Genomic DNA, 19,214 nt, shown 5'->3' on the forward strand with positions numbered 1-19,214 from the left:
TGTTTGTTTTGATTATTTCTACCGACCAGCTCCTTGAGCGGAATTAGTGCTTTGCATGTTGTTTTTTTTGCTTAAATGCTTAGGAAATACTTGAAGTATAAGAGGAATACCGAAATTTACATTTTTTTTTTTAAATTTTATATACATGAGAAAATTCAGTTCTTTAATGGGCGTTTGATACGGGATGCCAATATTATTTTTGATATTAACATCTTACTGCAGTTATGTCTATTGAAAGAATAATATATCTATATATAACAATACCGGGTATTGTTCCTGTTTCTGCGGATTATGCGTTCAACATAAAAAAAAGGGCAGGTTTTTGACAAACAAAAATTCGCTTTTCCATGCTAATCCCACACGAATCAACAGCCGTTTCGTGAGTTCTGATGTGGAAATATAACTTGAAGTTCAGGAATAAATTATTTTTATTAATGAATTTTGGTACCAAAAATTATATTCGCCGATGAAGCAAATCACGGAGCTGCCCAACTGTCACCTATCCTAAACCTGTATCTTGTAAAATGTATCGAAAACTTGTATAAACCTGTTAGCATCAAAGATATTGTTTCCTATGCATACTTGCCCCATCATCGTTGAAACCACTTGTCAGCAAACTACATATTTGTACAAGAAAAAAAATCGCGCTCCGATTAGACCTCTCTTGATCTTTAGTGTAATTCAAAGGGCGTACCAGAAATGTGATCGACTTCTGCGCTTACGGAAGCTATCGTATCATAGAATTTTCGTAGGGTCGTCAATGCCAGCGCTTAAATTGCGTCGAAAACGTATCTTTCTACATCACTTCTCTAGTGACACCGTAAGCGACACCGTAAGCGACTCAGGACGCGAAGATGAAGTGAGCATTTTTATTCATACGACGCTCTCTTCACCAGTAAATCGGCTCAGCTTCTTCTTACTTACATGTCATTGAAATTCAGCCGATTAATCCTTGCATAGTTAATTAAATGCCCCCCACTTATTAGACGTCGACCTGTTCCGTCAACGTTTGTGTCCTAATGTGACGTTGTACGGCCCTATCAACCCGCTGGTACGATACAACGATCAAAGAACTGCGCGTCCGTGTCGAAATGATCGAATTCTCTATTTTTACAAAAGCACTTATTTGAGTACCGTGAAAATCGACCATGCAGATATCTGTCTAGCTACATTGATGAACATCTAAGGCTACTGAAATAGTTTTAAAAAAATGTGCCATAAGTCATGTTGTATCTTCATTTTGCCTTTCTACTAACGTTACATAAACTATTTGGTAGCCGAAGACAGCAAATTTGCTCACCAGCACTGTCCGAGGGTGAAGGCAAGGAAAACCTTCGAGTTTTTTTCTGAAGTATACCGATGACGTAGAGTAACCTGCGCCAAGAAGTCATAAGCGGTGCAAAATATGTTTAATGACACAGTTTACTAAGCGATTACGTAGCATAAGCCTCTTATATGCCACCGCTATAGAATAATATAGTGATGTTATTGGCCGTTAAATGCCTACTACCGATATGCCCCCATTAACCACATCAGTTGCCTCAAATGCGAGCTGTCCGAAATTTCATGGATACACTAATCCTTCCTCTGGCGTATCGACCTGGTCTAGCAGGGTCGTGACACGGACGATTGCCGATGGTCGAAGTTCGCGTTCTGCAAATGCTTAGCCGATACCGACTGATAGGCCTCAGCTGCGGGAGTGAAGTCAAGCGCACCAACCGCAATGATGGCCTGCGTAACCGTACCAGAAGTACGTACAAGTACACCAAGTGTGTGCGTTATCTTCGTATACTGAAACGAAGAAGTCTACAAACCAGACGTCATTATCGGCTCTCAATGAGATCTGGTTTTAACCGAAGGCAATTGAAAAGGGAGACTAGGCTTTTCGGAAGTTCCAATTGAGTGGGCGGATCACCGTGGTTATTATCAATGTCACCACTAATTATTAATTTTGGCGACTACTCATTTTTGCAGGCGACATCAGGTAATTACTAATGCAAACTTCTAATACATACATATACATATAAGTTACTTTCTCGCTCAGCCTCATTTAGCGAAAACATTAGGAAAATGGTTTTGACTGGTACAGGTTACACTGAACGTTATTTATATTCTTAATATAAAATAAATATAAATAAAATAAAATAACATTATATTCTTATAGTTGATATTGGGATTGTAGGCCTCCCAAGAACAACTGGTATAATCGTCGATTGGCGAATATGCTATTTTACCTTAAACTGAGACGGCTTAACGAGAAGATACGGCAAACGTTTTCGCACCGGATTTCGCAGTATTAAATTTGATAGAGCCACGGTGAGGTGCAGAGGTAGAAAGGAGTAAGTATCAAGCGAAAACGAAAATGGAAAAAGTTGCATATACGTTTCTCCTGAATCGTTTAACTATAAACCTTCTCTGCTCAGGCAGAAAAGGATACTACCTGGAAAATTTTATACGTAATAAAACTAGCCCGAATCCTTTTGAAATGGTTAGCATTTTATGGGTCTAATAAGTTATATTGAAAGTCGTAAACTAATCAACGTTCTAAGGGTATTTCTGAAAAAATTAACATAGTACACCACGCCAAGTTTCTGCCAAATGCGAATTTAATTAGCAATGAGAGATTTATTTACTTAGATGTCAGATTTTATCGGATATTTGAATAAAAGAAAATAATTAGAATTTATTTATTTCCATGGGACTTGGTAGCTTAACAGTGAACTTGATCGACGACATTGTACCAAAGGTCGTTGTGTTCAACGTAGTCAAAAAAGGAGACTGTTAGCCTTTATTTCATACGAAACAGGCTTTTGGGTTGTGTCTACGGCGAAATAATGCAAAAGAAATTTAAACCGATACAATGAGCATAAAGATAACCCTTTATTTAAAAACTAATTAAGTTTCCTACTTAATTTATAATTCGATTTCCTCGTCGACAATTTTTTCGTACCATCTTCGTCGACCCTGTTTCGTGTATCTATTTTTTTTTACAATGCTCACACTTCTAAATGTTTGATAGACAATATAAAGTAAAAAAATTACGACCTTCTGTTTATTCTCTTGCTTAATTCATAAGTTAAACTGTGTTGTTCCTCCTTGAATCAACAACCCCTTGCTATTTTACCATTTTCGAATAAATTACTATACAATACCTCACACGATTTTACATCTATAAACAGGTTTATAATACGTTACGGCAATAAATTTGCTTGAGTTGATCTATGTCAGACAAGAACGTAATAGCTGAACATTCAAATTGTGCGCCAAACGTTTTAACATCGTATAATGGATCGATATAGACTCAGACGGACAACGAATAATTCTCGCGAAAGCTGAGAGACAATTTCTTTGCTTTTCATTGGGCAGTGGGCACTCCTCGACGCTATCTGTGCCCTACGACGCAGGGCAGGGGGAGATCCAACGTTCAAATCATACAATTTCTATTGATTCGACACTTCACGATGAAGTGTCAACATAACCATTGTACGGTACGTTTGACTTTGTCGCCGTGTCAAATATTGAGCGTGCACCGATTCGATTAAAGTGGAATACGCGTTTGGATTTAGGGTTTGTTTATGAGTTTTCCGCTACTGCCAGCTTTAGAGGTAATCTAACAGTACATGCCCTATGGCAGGCCACCCAACGTAAATTAGAACCGAATTGGTGTCATGACTATGTATAAATTCATAAATAATCATAATAATGGCTTGAGTATGAGCCCGCAACTAGCTTTTTACTCTCTCTCTCGCTCTCTCTCTCTCTCTCTCTCTCGCGATATACATAGACATATATACAGAGAGAGAGAGAGAGCGCGAGGGAGAGAGAGAGAGAGAGGGAGAGAACCATTGCATCGCTAATGCTATTCACTATACACGTGTTAAATAATGAGGAAAATACCGTGAGATACAGAATTATTCACTGCCCGTTAACGGACGAGACTGTACGAACGCGCCGTAAATACATAGATAAAATTAACATTACATAAATTTAGATTTAAAAAAAAAAACTTTAAAGGCGAGGGTCAGTTAAAACAGAGTTTGATTTTACGATGCATCAGGTATACATCTGATTGAAACAATAACGAATCGCCCATATATTATCTATTCTTAGGCAAGTAGAGTTTATTTACATGGATATAAGTGCCATCAAGACGAGAAACTCTTCGCTGCCATATAGTAACTTTGGTACAAAAAAAATCTCTGTATTACGGAACTTTTCTCTAAAAATAAAATGTGTATCAATATATAAAGTATCAACATTATAATAAACAAAAAAAATTACGTAGTTTGACAAAAAAATAATTAAAAGCCAAATGTAATCATGCCTTGCCTGCCACTTAATTATTAAACTAATAATTATATTATACTACTACTATTTTTTAGATACAGTTTAGGAAGGGACCAATCAATCTCTGCTATGCAGCATCGTGATGACCTGACGTCCATCAGATGTTTACGTATTGAGCCAAGTAAATAATTTTAAGCAACTCATAACGGTACCAAAACTGAGCGTTTTTACAGGTATCCCAAACGGTATTTTTTACAAATAAAATAACGATCAATCCCAGCTTATGACGATAGATAGCCCAAAATAGGCAATGGACCAGCGATCAGACAGTGGTGGCTTAATTGCAATAGGATCACGACATCATCAGCGTGATGCATTGAGACATCTGCTACAAAACCAGATCGTAGTAGAATATCTAAATTAGGCCAAATTAACCATTAGAGCAAGGTGACTATATAACCGGACTAATGTAAATAAATTGCCAAAAAAAAAATACGCCAATGTAGTAGGATAACGAAAAAAACTCGAACCGTATAGTGGATTTGCTGAAGGAGGGTAATGGGAAAACTACGATGAGTAAACCGCAATACGACAATGGAAATAGGGCAACAAGGTGATTCGCAACGAGTTCGGGTTTAGGCTAAGGAGATTTGAAGTCGCTATGTATTAGGCTGGGGCACGCTACAGCAGAACAGCGTTTGGGGGTAACAACGGGTAATTGAGTACATCAAATGCGGTGTTCATTTGTAAAAATAAAAAAAAATTAAAAAAAAAAAGACGGATACTGTGTAATTTTGCTACTGTTGATAATCACACGGGCGGCAGTCGCTTCATCCTGACGCTGGTTTGTTTAGAAACGTCCTGTTTTGAAAATATCTGCTAACCAGATTAGCGTCTCCTTTTCGTGTTCTTGCCGTTTCACCTGCGCAACTAACATTACTGAAATAGCTAACAGTATCATATGCAGATCTTTTATTTTTTTTTTTTCGCACCAGCAATCAACAACGATCTCGGACTAGGAAGGTCACCATTAGCGTAGTCAGGCCTTGAGCCTTTTTTGTTTTGTCCGCGTTAATCCACTCCACGCGTTCATATGGGTACGAGTGTTGCCCACTGGTGACATTTCAATAAATATTCATGGTTTGTACAGTTTTATGATATATACAGGGGAGCGATCTATTTGTACAATGATTACCGGGCAAAAAAAGAATCCTACAATAACTTTTTACATCTATTATTATATAATCTACGCAACGTGATGATAATGATGGTGAACATGTCGAATCAATTGTTGATGGTGGTGGTGGTGATGGTGACGATGTCCATGATGTCGACTCTTCGAGACTGGAATCGTCTCTTCATCGTAGGGACTTTTGAGTACGAAAGGCTTTTCGCGCAGTCGTCCACCATGGCTCGGCGGTCGATCCGGCTTCTCTTGTGATTTTGCTACGTTGTTTAGCTCCGTTCGTTCTCCGCCAAGGTGATGCTGACGCCGCCGCCTATAGTGGTGCTGCTTTTTCGAGCTAGCGTAGTGGTGCTGCTCATTACTGTGCGAATGTGGGGAATGGGGTGACGTACTCGACAATACGTTCCCCCCTATATGGCAGCCGACTTGTGAGTGCTCAACGACAGCTGCTGTCGACGCTGTGTCAGTACAGTTTACAGCCGTCGTTACGCAGAAAGGCTGAGTCGCTACCGTTGTGTAGACAGAGTGGCTGGTCACCAAAGGTGTGGATGCAGTGGCCGTCATCGAAGAAATATTAGCAGCTGAATAAAATGGTGTTTGGGCTTTGAAGTGATGACTAGCGCCACCGGTGCGTACAAATGTGCACGGAGTCGATAACGGAACGGAATGTCGAACTCGTAACGCCTCCGAGGTCAACACCTTTTTTGCTGTGCGGGCGTGAGCGTTTCCCGGCGACTGATGGTTGCATTTCTGCGAACTGCGTAAATCTGTCATCGGATGCTGCTGCTGGTACTGCTGCTGAAAACACAGGCAGAGGAAGATGAGAAAACAAATTGTCCGTTCTTCGAAGAAGACACTCCTGAAAGAACTCAGTTTGTTTTTTTTAGTTGGTAACGGCTAAGGGTAAGTGACTGTGTCTCCTTTAATTGTTTATGCGACTTTCCTTTTCACCTACTCAAAAGCTAGACATTTCGTTCTTGTTCAACTTGGTCAGAAGCGGAGCCCCCTTAGCTCAGCCAGTGAGAATTTCATGTAAGAACTTTAATGATTGAAAACATGTACATCAACGGACCTTTATAGTTTCATACAGCAATTGTTCCTCATCGAACGCAACTCGAATAGGCGAACGATGACGTGTCCTGGAAATTTCCTGGTGTGCGACCTCTTGTTCGTTTGCATTCAGCGTTGGCCTGTCGTCTACGACGATTTCAAGCTTCACTCGTATACGGCGCTCTCCCCCACGTGGTAAGTCGATTTTGCAACCGATCCGCTCGTAGATGGTACGTACCAAACCTGCAATGTCCTGAAAATTACAGCCCGATCAATCAGCACCATTGGAGTAGAAACGCGCGCAGATATCAATCGTTAAACCTATAAATGATAACAAAGTTACTGCAAGCAAATAATGAAACGCACTCATGTCCAGAGATCAGTAATCGCGACGATTCCAACTATTAATAGAGCATCCTACAAGAATTCCTCCTATTAAATAATCCAAATGTTATTCATTGCAAATGGTGCAATATATATATATATATATATATATATATATATATATATATATAGTCAAGTTTCAAGTTGAGACACTGCTATTTTTGCAGTCGTCCAATAACACTGTCGTATATACTAAATTTTTCCACAGGTCGCGCAAATATTAGTAGTGCTAACAACTTGAAAACTTATGTCTGAGCTTTTTTCGATTGATCGACAAGTGCCGCTTAATTGTTTTGTAAGGACATAAATTGTTATAGATCTGCCACGGCCCCCAAACGGATGGAGTCCTATGTATACATTTTCCAAGGAGCTAGCTCATTAGCAGCTTTCCCGCAGCAATAGTAATCTCTTATGGAAACATGGGGAGAACATAAACAAAGTGATTAGTTCTCTATGATGATCATAAACCTAAACAATGGCCTTTTACCGTAAATGACAAACGGATAACGCCTAGCTAGACTGGTAAGCATTGTAAGCTATTGCCGATTTGGTTTTAGACTAGATGGCCAAGAGAAGCCGTAACAATCGATGCGGCATAGGTTTCCGTACGGGCATCTACTTTTTAGGCGAAATAGTTTCACGTAATTAAGGTTAATGATAGCTCTACGTTTTGACATGCTCGAAGAGCTTGAATGCTCAGGTAAGCAACAGTCCTCTCGTTTAAGATGTAAGCACTCTTCAAAAACAGAGCTCTTACACCGAAATGTTTTTTTTTTTTTTTTTTTTTTTTGTTTTTTCTGTAGTTGTATTTCTGCATGCGAGCATATAGGAGCATGTTCATTTAGTGATCTCTCGTTATTAAACAATCTACTCAATCGTACATTATGTAGTTTAACCGAAATTTTTACTGAGGTCCCCTGTCTAACGTGAGCTTACGAATATAGATTAAGTATTTCCTTAATCAATCACAGCAGTCGGCATTGTACACGGATGAATTATTAGCTCACCCGTATACAATGCCAGAAGAAACATTTATCTTATTGCTTGACAAGTCTGCTGTTCTAATGATTCCGAAATACTGCTCGAGCCCAGTTTTTCGGAACCGAATAATTCGTTGTTGAGGGGGCAAACTCATAAATGAGGCATAGATATTTGCCGCTTCAATGTTACTTCTTCGAGGCATATAGCACGTTGTGTCTTTTTAATGAAGCGTAACTGTGGCCGAACCCAACGGGCTGCTGACCTTTTTTTAGGTTAATAGTGTACATATATAGGTACTCTGTTTTTGGATAAGGATACGATATCTTATAGGTAAACTTCTGTCGACTGTAGAAATAATATTAAACATTAACGAAAAGAAGTAAAGAATATCAAATAAAATGTCTGAACAGACAGCAGGATCTGAAACTTCATTCGAATATTTCATTTTTGCCAAGAAGATTCTATTCAGACTGCAATATGCCATCTAGCTGGAACTCAGCATTTCTTCCTTCGTAAAAAAAAAACTGTTGATAAGCAACGACAGTTAAAATACTACTTCTTTCATTGCACATGCATTTACACACATGTAAGTTATTATCAGAGATGAGGCTGCATAAGCTGCTTTACGCGGCTAATATTTATCAGCGAACTATGATGCTTGTAGGTGTTTTTTTTTTCAATACCCCATCGTATACTTTTCCGCTAAATTAAACCGAAAGAATAGCAAAAAAGCAAAGCCGGAAATCATAGACTTTTTCTCAGCCTGTCATCTGTACCTTGCAGCCGCAAACGCTCGAGTCTTACGGCACGTCTTTGTAAGAACTAGTACTCTCGTATAACAACTTCATTATAGAGCAATTGAATTTTTCGACCCTGCAAATATGTACAAATACGTGAAGATATTGAGCGCTAGTCCTCGCCGGTAACCCAGATGGCAGATTTTCTTTTCGTTTCATCTGTTTTGTCAGCTGCATTACCCAACTCAACCATGGCAGCTTCTGCCCCCAACGCGAACATTTCCCCCATCATTTGTGAGATGCCCGGCGGCGGGCCGAGGGGCACCCCCTGAATCATTGGTGGTGCGATTTGCTCAGCGATACGCGAGCCTCCAGCTTTTACCGTACAAAAGCAATCTCCCCAATGCATCTCTGAACGGCCGCCCCTGCAACATGATCAACCAAAACACGGTCTATTCGAACGTGAGCCAGCATTAACATTGCCTCCGTTGGCTTTACCACTCTGCGTTTATGTCAAACTGATCGTCGGAGGGAGCGTTCGCTTAACGACGGCAGGCAGCTTTTGGTCCTGGTCTCTAGGCCGTTTTTCGATCGCCTTCGTCTACTTTCTCAATTTTTTTGTGAACGTGCTCGCTGGCGTCGGCCGCATTCGTGTGCTGTCAATCCTCAGGATTTCTGTAGCAGCTTTTGGCGTGTAACAGCTAAGGCGGTAGTAGCCGCGTAAGCGGTCTTTGTTGTTTGAAGTGTCGTCCATCAGTCCTCTACGCCGCTCTCTCTCTGCGCGGCTTGGACCCGGTACCAGTCGCGTCAGCAATAGCGCTGTTCCCGCTACAGCTAGCCCTCTATGCTCTTCCTCTGCTGTTAAGTGGCGAACAGCGCTCGACGAAGGGTGCCACTGACGCCGCCTATGGTGACGGTGGGCAATGAAAGCCATCGCTACTATATGAACAAGTGAAGAGAGGAACAGCTCAAACTGACCGTTCGTACGAGTACCCAGTCGTTAGGTCTCTAACGGCACCGTCCCAACTCGCCATCGGCACTACTCATCAGTAGCGCTATCCTTGGCATTGCTGCTGCCGGCAACAGAAACATAGCGCTGGTGACGCCAACCGCCGCGGCAACAGGCAGAATATCTACCTCCGTCGACGCTTTACCAGCAGTGCTGATTATATTGGCCACGCTACGGTCGTCGAAGCGGGCCCGGAGGCCGGCGACAGCTCCAATCCACTACCGGCTATAGCAACGACTGCAATGTAAGCTACGTGCCGGCCGTAATGCAGCGTTTACCACAGAGAAAACAACAACGATGAGAACGGCGACAGCCGTAACGTCGACTTTACACCGGCGCTTAGCGAGTCCACAGAGAGAGAGAGAGAGAGAGAGAGAGAGAGAGAGAGAGAGAGAGAGAAAACTGACAAACGGAGCAACCGCGCGGCACTCTCAAAAAGACTCTTTGAACGTCCGCCGAACCGCGTCACGCCGGTGTCCATCAAAGCGCCGCCGTGACGGCGACTTGGCCTGACCCGCGTGAAACGATTGGCCGACCAGCCGACCGACGACTGAGTTGATGCCAGCGGCAGGCGAACGAGCTGCGGGAAACAGTGCGAACTGGCGTTGCCAATCTCGTGTGGCGGTGATAGGCAGCGATGGCGCTGATGAGCGTATAAAAAATCGTTGCTGAGTTGATCCGTCCGCCCCCGTACAGGATGGGCTACAAAGCCCACAGTCGACTGGAGGAAGGAATTATCAAGTAAACGCTGCTCACGCCGCGCGTCAAGGCATCTAGAGTGCGAACGTGTCAACGTCGTTAGTGTTCCGTGCGGCTCGTCGCTACCCTGCCAGCACGATTAGTCCATCGGCCGGCCGGTCAGTTATTTTATAGGCCAACGCGCCATACGACGCTGTACGATGGGCTTATAGTCCCGTAGGCAGAGAGGAAGGGCGACATCATCGTAGTTACTATAGCCATAACTGTTGCGTTCGACGACTCCTCATCATCCCCAACAGCGAACTGGTGGATGGCGCCGGCAGCTTCGACACACGGATATCTCTCGATAAGAGGCAAAGTCTGCTGTTACACTATAGCTAACCAAACACAATGTATAGATACTTTACGCGTACAAGCTTTTTCTCTAACCTCACTGTTGTCAGCCGTCTTATAGCCGCGTGAAAGAGTTTTTACTATTACGACTGGGCGACGTTTAAAACTCTAGGATTTAATACGAAGTGCCGTTGTCTCGTAATAGGTAGCAGCATGGGAATGATAGTAAAAGTTGCTATTACTGCAGTGGCACAGGAGGCCAAAACTGTTAGCTATAGTCAGGAGTTAGTCTGAAGGGGCCCCACGGCCGCTCGAGGTCATCTCCGCGAGTCGGGAACCGAGACCGCCTATGCAAAACAGCCAAGGGTTCCTAGCTCTAAAGTGGTCGAAGCAAAAGGATGGTCGTGTGACAGGGCCGAGCTGTACCCACACGCTTAATTCACTTAGTCAATGCCGTACTAATACGGGCGGGCATGTCTGCCTGTCCGGCATCTGCAGGAGAGGTGGGCGATGGGCTGAGTGATCAATAGAGAGAAACCAGATAAACGCAGTCCTTCAAAAGGAAAGCGCAGATCGGACAGTTAACTAGACGCATGCACTTCTTCATAGCGCTATGGCATGCGGCACAAGCGAACACATTCCCACTGAACCCATCTACCACTGTATCTGGGCTAGCGTAACAAGACGCCCAGCCCTATGAATAATGACGACGCCGATAGTCTGTGCCGATAACAACAATAACCCAAGAAAACTACAATACGAAAAAATCTATGATCACTGTTATTAATAGTAGTAATATTGTTACAAAAAAAAAAAAAAAAAAAAAAAGATAACAGCAAACGCTGTGGTAATATAGCTCCATATTAATTCGTAACATACATCGTGAACATAGACGATCCACGAATAGGTCACCTAATGCTCAAGGGAACGGTTCGCATAAGTACTATCGTTTAGGAAACTGAAACCGAACCAGGTCTATCCTTAAAAAGACCACCATGGCAACTAGATGGTCATGCGTACGGCTGCGCGTTTATCTGGACACGGACGCTATGTTCTGTCCGAGAAGAGTCAAATTCATCCATGGTTTATCTTGCGTTTGCATGTCTAACAAACACGTATCTATAAAGAGAAGTGAGTGCGTAACAGTTAGAAAATAACTCACATCCTTGGTGACCCTTCCGTGCCCGTTAAGATCATATAGCGTAAAGTCAAACTCCTGTAGATTCTTCGATGCCGACAGCCGATTGGGGTTGATCGTCGTCGCGCTCGTTGCCGCTGCTGTCGTCACCGTAGCACCGCCGTTACAACTTGTCGTGTTGTGCCCTTTGCCGTCTGTGCTATTGTCGCAATGCTGGTTTCCGTTGCGAGCAGTCGTCGCCTGCTGATATCGCTGCAGCGACTCGAACTTATACTGTGGCAGCGTCGGTTGTCGCTCGCAGGATGTGGGTTCCGCCCGGGGCGGCGAAGTCTCTTTGAAGAGCATTTGACGACATTGATTATCTAGTTGTTGCTGAGGCCGTTGAAGATCTTTTTTGTTTATAGGCGTCACGATCGGAAGAAACTCCTCCGAGCAGCTCTCTACCTGAAAATGTGCATATGGGAAATGCGTGCAACATTAGCGGAGATCATAGAGGCCTGTTGCGGTTGCTCCTTTTGTGTGGCTGTTAGCTCAACCTATTAACGTTAGCTTAATAACGCTGCAAATTAATCGGCTCTTCGCTTTGTTCTTCGTCTGCCACCACGCGCCCTGACGGAGAAAACAAAACAGTGCGGACGGAGGCGAAGACGACGACCATGTCGGGCAGCGACGACTTAAATTCAATGTATCGTTTCAAAGCATCTCGGCATGAAACCAATAGAAGTACGGAAGGAAGCGGCGGGCGGTCGGTCAGTCGATCAAGCAGGCAGGCAGACAGGCAGGCACATGAATTCTGAGCCGCTGTTTCTCTGTATATTGTTCAATAGAGTTATTATGTAAATAAGATGATACCATGCGTGTCTACAGGGTAATTGGAAAAGGAAAACAGCACATTGATGTCCTGCAGCGAATGGATAAGATGGCTATCACTGGCTGTCGTGTACCTATGCAAATCTTGAATAATATGATTGTCTTTCGATGCATAATAGATCAAGCACGTGTGAGTCGGCTGCCTGGGGCCTAACGAAAGGCTCGTTATGAAGCCTGCATGACAGTTTTGGCTATTGAATTCGATCTCTCACTAAATGATCGCACCTGTACTTTGATTGCATTACGGATACGGGCTGTAACTAGAGCCGGCTTTAGTTTATACATATTAGCCAAAGAGATTTATACTCTGTCTCACTTTGGTCGCATAATTATTTCAATATGAATTTAGTTCATCAGTAGATCGAGCTCTAAAATGCTTGTTTCTAACAAGCATTCGAATGTTAGGACGTTTTGAATAGGAGGAACTAAAAAAAGACAACCTGCCTTCACTTCAAGGGCTGTATGGGACGCATCCCTGAAGGCTAGTCTAATAAATTGCCTTCACGTGCCTATAATGTATCGCAAACATTGAAATGTCATTTCAAATAAGGTAATTAACAACCATGAATAAAGTGATAACTATTAACTTAATAAGCGATACGTGGGAGCTTCAGATTGATTTAAAATCAAAGAAAACGTAGGAACAAATGGCAAATTGTCCTGTCCTAAAGTTAACTGGGAAAAGTTCAGTAGTAGAAGCAAGACAGAATGATTATGAATGCGATGAAATGAATATTAGATAAGGACTACAAAGGGCATTCAATCGCTAAAAACGTGGACTCTCTTCAAAAACGTCAACGTACCAGAGTGGTGTGCTTCGTGATGTGCAGCTTCGTTAGCAATTTGTGACAAAAGGCATTCATTTTGCCTACAATCAAAGCGCTCGATGGCAAACAACGGATTTCCGATATGAAATAGCCGTTCTAGAAGAACAGCTAATCAGCTAAACGACTCGCGCTTCCTTTTGCTTGTCAATAGGCCCAGGATGTTGGAAAGATGATGCTTTGCAGGACACGAACTCGACAAGCGCACAGATCTGTTCATCGACCTTGGCAATAATTGGCGATCCGAACCGTTATCGTTGTTAGCATAGCTGATTGTTATGCACTCCGTCCAGTGCCTTTTATCCGTGTGGTCTAGGCTGCCAGGTTCTATATGTAGTTTCGGGCGTGACACAATAGTTCTATGTGTCAAAGGGAGGTACTCTGCCGGTCAGCGTCATTGGGTTCCCAACGAAAACTAATGCATTCATTGAAAGCTATCAGAAAAAAACTCGTTTGTTACGCTAATGCAACGCAATTCGCAATCCGTTAACTATTAGGGCGCGCGCACGCACGCACGCACGCACGCACACAGAGGCACACACGCACACACATACGCACGCACGCGCACACACAGACACACTAACACAAACAAACACGCACACAGATTCACATCATACTGAACCTCTGCGCTTTATGTCCATATAGTTTTTCTTATCTTGTAGCAATAAATTTAGCAAACACTCTCCCGAATCTGGAATGTACAGGAACCGTACAGGAAATCCAGCGAGCTCTTACAAAATTCCAATATGCTTCCAAGATGTGCTTGCTTTTGCTGTGGAGCGTACTCTTTACTGGTACTCCATGCCGATGACTGGATAGGCCCGACCATTGACACTGTTCTTACTTATACATTTACTACCACCCTGCTGAATGAACGTTCAGCTTGCTAAAGCTATTCTCCAGTGTGATTTCGATAGTTTCGAGGTGTCACAAGCTGCAACGCGAGCACACGAGTGAGGCAATCATCTATATAGTCTCTTAGCATGAGTCCTGTCCGATGTCGTTTCGTCCTTCTTGAGCGTCGTCTATTTAGCGAGCCGAAGAAGTATCGAGCTTCAAAGAAACGCGCCAACGGGAGAGGGCATCGGAGGTCCCTTGCCCCCAAGCTTGGAAAGGGCGGCAACAGCAGCGTACAGAGGAGTTAGAAAGAGCCGAAATGAAGAATGCTGCTACTACTACCGATGCAAGAGATCGAAACAGAGACACTGATCGAAGAGCGCGGCAATTACCGCCCCCGGCGGCATCGGCGCTTACAATCGGAGGCAGGCAATCCTGAAGGTTGCGGCCGTAAAGCCGGTTTTGATGTGGAGCCGAAAAGCAAAAGTAGCGAGAGCTGACGGGAGGTAGTAAACGCGGCCCGGATCAAGCGATCTCAACAGCAACAGATCGCGATCGAGCATGAGGCTTCACCATTAATCGGATGACTTCGAAAATTCAAGCCAATGCTGGTCGTACGTGTCGATCGGGCATGGGCTACCTGCGTATTATCTGTATGTGTTCGTCTTCGTTGCGTTAAAACAGGTTACTCTAATCATCTCAGAGGGGTATAGTGCAATGACGGTAGATACCTGTCGAATGCTACTTCAACGTCGATAGGGCTTTTGCTTTTCACTATATGTCGCTTCCGTAATAAAGTTCTCTAGCAATGCGGCAACCGAAGCGTACCGGGTTGAATGGTGGTTAAAGAGGAAAAAGAAGTTGGGCAGAACGAAGCGGGGCTATATACATATGTACACACGTGCACAGACCCACACACCCAGACACCCAGCGACACAGATACAAAAGCGAACACGTATATATGGATCGGTGTTGAAGACACGGCGGACATATCTGAACAGCGCATTTTACGGGACCATTGTAGCAAAGATAGCCAGCAAACAATTAGGCAGAACTAGGAGAATCCCACAGAGAGAGATGTACGACGAACGGTGTGCTATTATGCGCTTCGGGTGCGCGCTGGCGACACGTCACCTCGGAAAAACTTATTCAAATAGAATAGGGCAAGCCAGAGAGAAATACGTTAACGAATCAGCATACTGCGGTGAAAATGACGTGGAGTTTCTATTGATCAGAGGATTATGCTAGCGTCTGGCGGATTATATGAGACATAAATGGCTCACAAACTCTATGCTTATTTGATATATCCTTGGCAATAGCCTGTTCGTCTGCTAAACTTGGGTACGCTTGAGCTGATCTAGATTTGAGCGTAAGCGTAGCGTTTAGTGTCGGGAAGGGCTGGCTGTATGGAGACGCTCAAATAAGACGGTACTGGACGTAAAAGTTCAAGATGTTTACCTCTGTGATATATAAAAAATGAACGGGAATGCCAAGTTCAATCATATTGGCTGATTCGGTAGCGCGCTCTGCATACTGCGTTAGCTTAACTCTGGGACGAATTAAATTCGCGTTAAAAGTAAAAAAAAATTGTATTAAAAAGTTCTCGAATTGCTCATTCCACCTGAAATAGTAGTGGTAGCGATCGTATCTGTGCGTAGAAAACATCGATTTTTGCATACGGGATAACATTTGCATAGTAAGAGGCAATACGTCTTGTACGACTCGTCGCAAAGGAGGAACAGACATTGTGAATCCATATCTCACTGATATAGCAGAACGCATAGCCAACAACCGATAGAAAGGACATGACTTATCGTATTTCGGGACAAGGTTGACACTCCGCAATCTATACCTGCTCTTCGCGGGTTCCGGTGGGATCTGAGTGGGTGCGCATGCCCATGTCGCGGGCTCCTCTCTAGAATGATTTTCGTGGTAGTGCCTCACAGTTCAGATTCAGAACGATACAATACACACATGAAATAGGGGCTGCGGATCAGCCGCGAATTCGAAATCGTTCGAAAAAGAGGTAGAATAGGTTACGAAATATTACAGAGGATGCCTAAGTACCTATCGATTTTCTATAATCAGATCAACAATGCTGGTTGCAAAATTTTTTCAGTCCGCGGCCACATAGATACTATAGTTTCTCATTTGCAGATGTCAGGTAAACTGTTCGGCATTAGGCAACTTCGCGTTCCTATTCGTTTTTTCTCTAATGTTAACGTAAATAGGTTTATGACTTCGCTAACGAGATTAAGCTGACGAGGTTAATTACACCCTCAGATCCACTGAACGAATCCTCGTTCTATGGGACTAAACGGGCAAGTTCTTTATAAATGAATTACGTCATCGTAAAGAATTAAAAAATTCAATCTTATTTCCTATCAACTATTTTCGCTAAGAGAAAAAATAGTCTCCCTAATAGCAAAACGGCGATATACGCCGAAAATCAAAAAAGAACCATTACTAGTTATAATTTCGACCTAATAAATATCTCAGGGTCCTGAGAATGGTGCTGCTGCACAAATGACAAATATATGTTTCCTCGCGGTGCCGACTTTGGTCACAATAAAGAACAGCTCGTAGTACGCACGTGGGCTTGCACGATCTTCGGGGGGGAGGTCTGCGAACAGAACATATCTATTATGGTACGGGTGAAGCGTGTGCGTATTCCATGAGTAAGAAAAGCACTCCAAGAATTCTCTACCATATATAAGCTCTACTTATTCGTTATTTGGTATGTACGCTTGTCTCTATTCAATGTCGTTCCTGCTAGTATAGCGCTTAGTTGACTCATGTAACCGCCGCCGCTTGTTGGAGCGGCCGCCTCACATCTACGGTCCTATACAGTTGATTCGTTGCTATAGATCGCCGCCGCTGCCGGCCATATCCGACGACAGCGGCGGTGGCCGCCAAGATCTGCATATCTCTACTTAGACAGGCAGGCGGGCGTGCACCACGTCCACCTGCTGTGTGGGTGATCGCCGATAGACCGAGCGGCCTGCCGTCAAAATTACGCCTGTGACCACACTAGTCCATGCGTCAGCAGCGGTAGTAACGACGGTCGGCATCGTCGACCCGACAAAAGAAGATGACAACTAACAGGTCCGACAGAAGGGACTCGCGGCAGCAGCGGCAAAAGCAGTTACCGCCGACAAAGCTAGCTGTTTCCTGCAACGGCCGTATATCTTCGATAGGCGAGATGGGTAGGCCGTTTTCATTTCATGTTCACCGCACTCAGCCTTCTTTCACAGGTAGGCTGGCGCCCTTTACTGTCTTCTGGTTCGGCGGAGATGATAAAACCGATGCTACCCCGAAATGATTCTGCAGCCGATAGAGGGCGCGCGAAGCTAGCTTTCGGTATCAGATACGACCATATGGGTAGAGCGAATTTTAATAGGATGGAAGCGAGCCAATATTAGTGGGACCGGCGCTAGCATGGGAGCTTTGAAATTTTTCCTTTATAGAACGAGACTTCAACCTTTCGCTAGAAATAGTAACGCTTGCGAATGCAGAGAGCGGGCACTGGGATATAGTAGATGTTTAATTCCCTAATGTGGCGATGGCTCTGTAGTTCCAGAGGAAAGATCTTGTTGTTACACGTTCGTATATGGATGCTGCTTCGTCCTTTCTTTACAGAAAACGTGCGTGCACAATTACGTGAACGACAGTGTTTAGTTTGTTCGACGAATCCCGAACGCTTTCTTCTGCCTATGTTATCCATACCACGACTGCATAATTACCTTTGACCGATACGGTTGACTTCTAGATCCTCTTTTTACCCAAATCCGCGGCACGGGTCCCTTTTTGTGTCGCTCTTTGTAGCGTCATCGTACTAATAGTGTCCAACTAGTTGTTCGGCCGTCCCGCAGCGGCAATACGCGATGCACGATGGTCTTGCGAATTTTCCCCCTCTCCGTCAGTCCCGCGCGCTCTTCCTGTTTGGCCTGTTCTGCGCTTCCTTTTCGTGTGCAGGACGGTCTTTATTCTCTGTCGCCATCATTAACGCGAGCCCAATTACGACTTGGCACTACACAAGCCGCCCTGTGCAGGAAATAACGTCGTGCCCGTGGCTGCCATTTGGTTTTCGGTCCGATGTGAAACCAGCGGACGACCAGGCAGCTGAAGTCGGGCTTTTTCTACTACTACTATTACTACTTTTACTACCCACGTTGAGTTGATTCGGTCAACCAGCCAGCCAGCCAGCCAGCCGGGTCAGTCAAGCCGCCGCTCATCATCTTCGCGTTAGAGTTGAATCTGCTTCGCGTGTATCTATCTGGCTCTGCAAGCTGGATCAGCTAGAAACAGCAGAACAGATCTGACATGATCGGGGCTCGGCTCTCATCAGCGCGGCTAACCACAGAAGTTCTACACAACAGCTTTCTGAGCCGGCAAGCAGATCGTTCAGGGTCTCAGTATAGGCTCTTGCCGCCAATCGTCTTTTCATTCTAGCGCTTAGATCTGATCCGATGCGATCTGACGATTCTCTTCTGCTTCGTTCTGCCGGCCGATATGACCATCGCGTCCGCAGGCAAGAGCACCTCTTGTGTTAGTCCGTCCGTCTGTCGATCGACAGACCGAGTGTGCGAGTGAGTGAGCGAGCGAGCAAGCGAGCGACCGACCGACCTCCAGCGGGCAGAGATGAACGCAAGGTTTCAAGGCCCTGCTCCTTTTTGTAATGGCCGCACCAGCTCCTTTTAGAAGCAGCATCAACGCTGTCAGTGGTTTCTGTAGCTTCTACCAATAGCGGCTATTGGCCGCGGCTTCTTTCCTGGTGCGCCGCCGGTAGGTATCGAAAACACGACAATAGCATCCATCGACAGGCAGAAGGGCTTACTGCAGCGTTTGGCATCAGCCATCCCAGCGGCGGCAGCAAAGC

General features: G+C 44.2%; 1 protein-coding gene across 2 annotated transcripts; it reads right to left on the minus strand.

Moving 5' to 3' along the window:
• Positions 1-2,856: 2,856 nt before the first annotated feature.
• Positions 2,857-14,523, minus strand: LOC111264732 (uncharacterized). 2 transcript variants are annotated; one of them, XM_022840857.2, is made up of 4 exons: positions 13,478-14,523; positions 11,829-12,248; positions 6,546-6,776; positions 2,857-6,268 (listed from the first exon to the last, which is right to left on the minus strand). In XM_022840857.2, the coding sequence occupies exons 1-4, from the start codon at positions 13,535-13,537 to the stop codon at positions 5,534-5,536; spliced, it is 1,446 nt and encodes a 481-aa protein (XP_022696592.1). In that variant the 5' UTR covers positions 13,538-14,523; the 3' UTR covers positions 2,857-5,533. The 2 variants fall into 2 exon arrangements, with proteins under 2 accessions (XP_022696592.1, XP_022696590.1); XM_022840855.2 differs by having other exon boundaries at positions 2,857-6,271.
• Between the last annotated feature and the right edge of the window lie 4,691 nt (positions 14,524-19,214).

The sequence above is a fragment of the Varroa jacobsoni genome, unplaced genomic scaffold (assembly GCF_002532875.2).
Source record: "Varroa jacobsoni isolate VJ856 unplaced genomic scaffold, vjacob_1.0 scaffold_891, whole genome shotgun sequence".
NCBI lineage: Eukaryota > Metazoa > Arthropoda > Arachnida > Mesostigmata > Varroidae > Varroa > Varroa jacobsoni.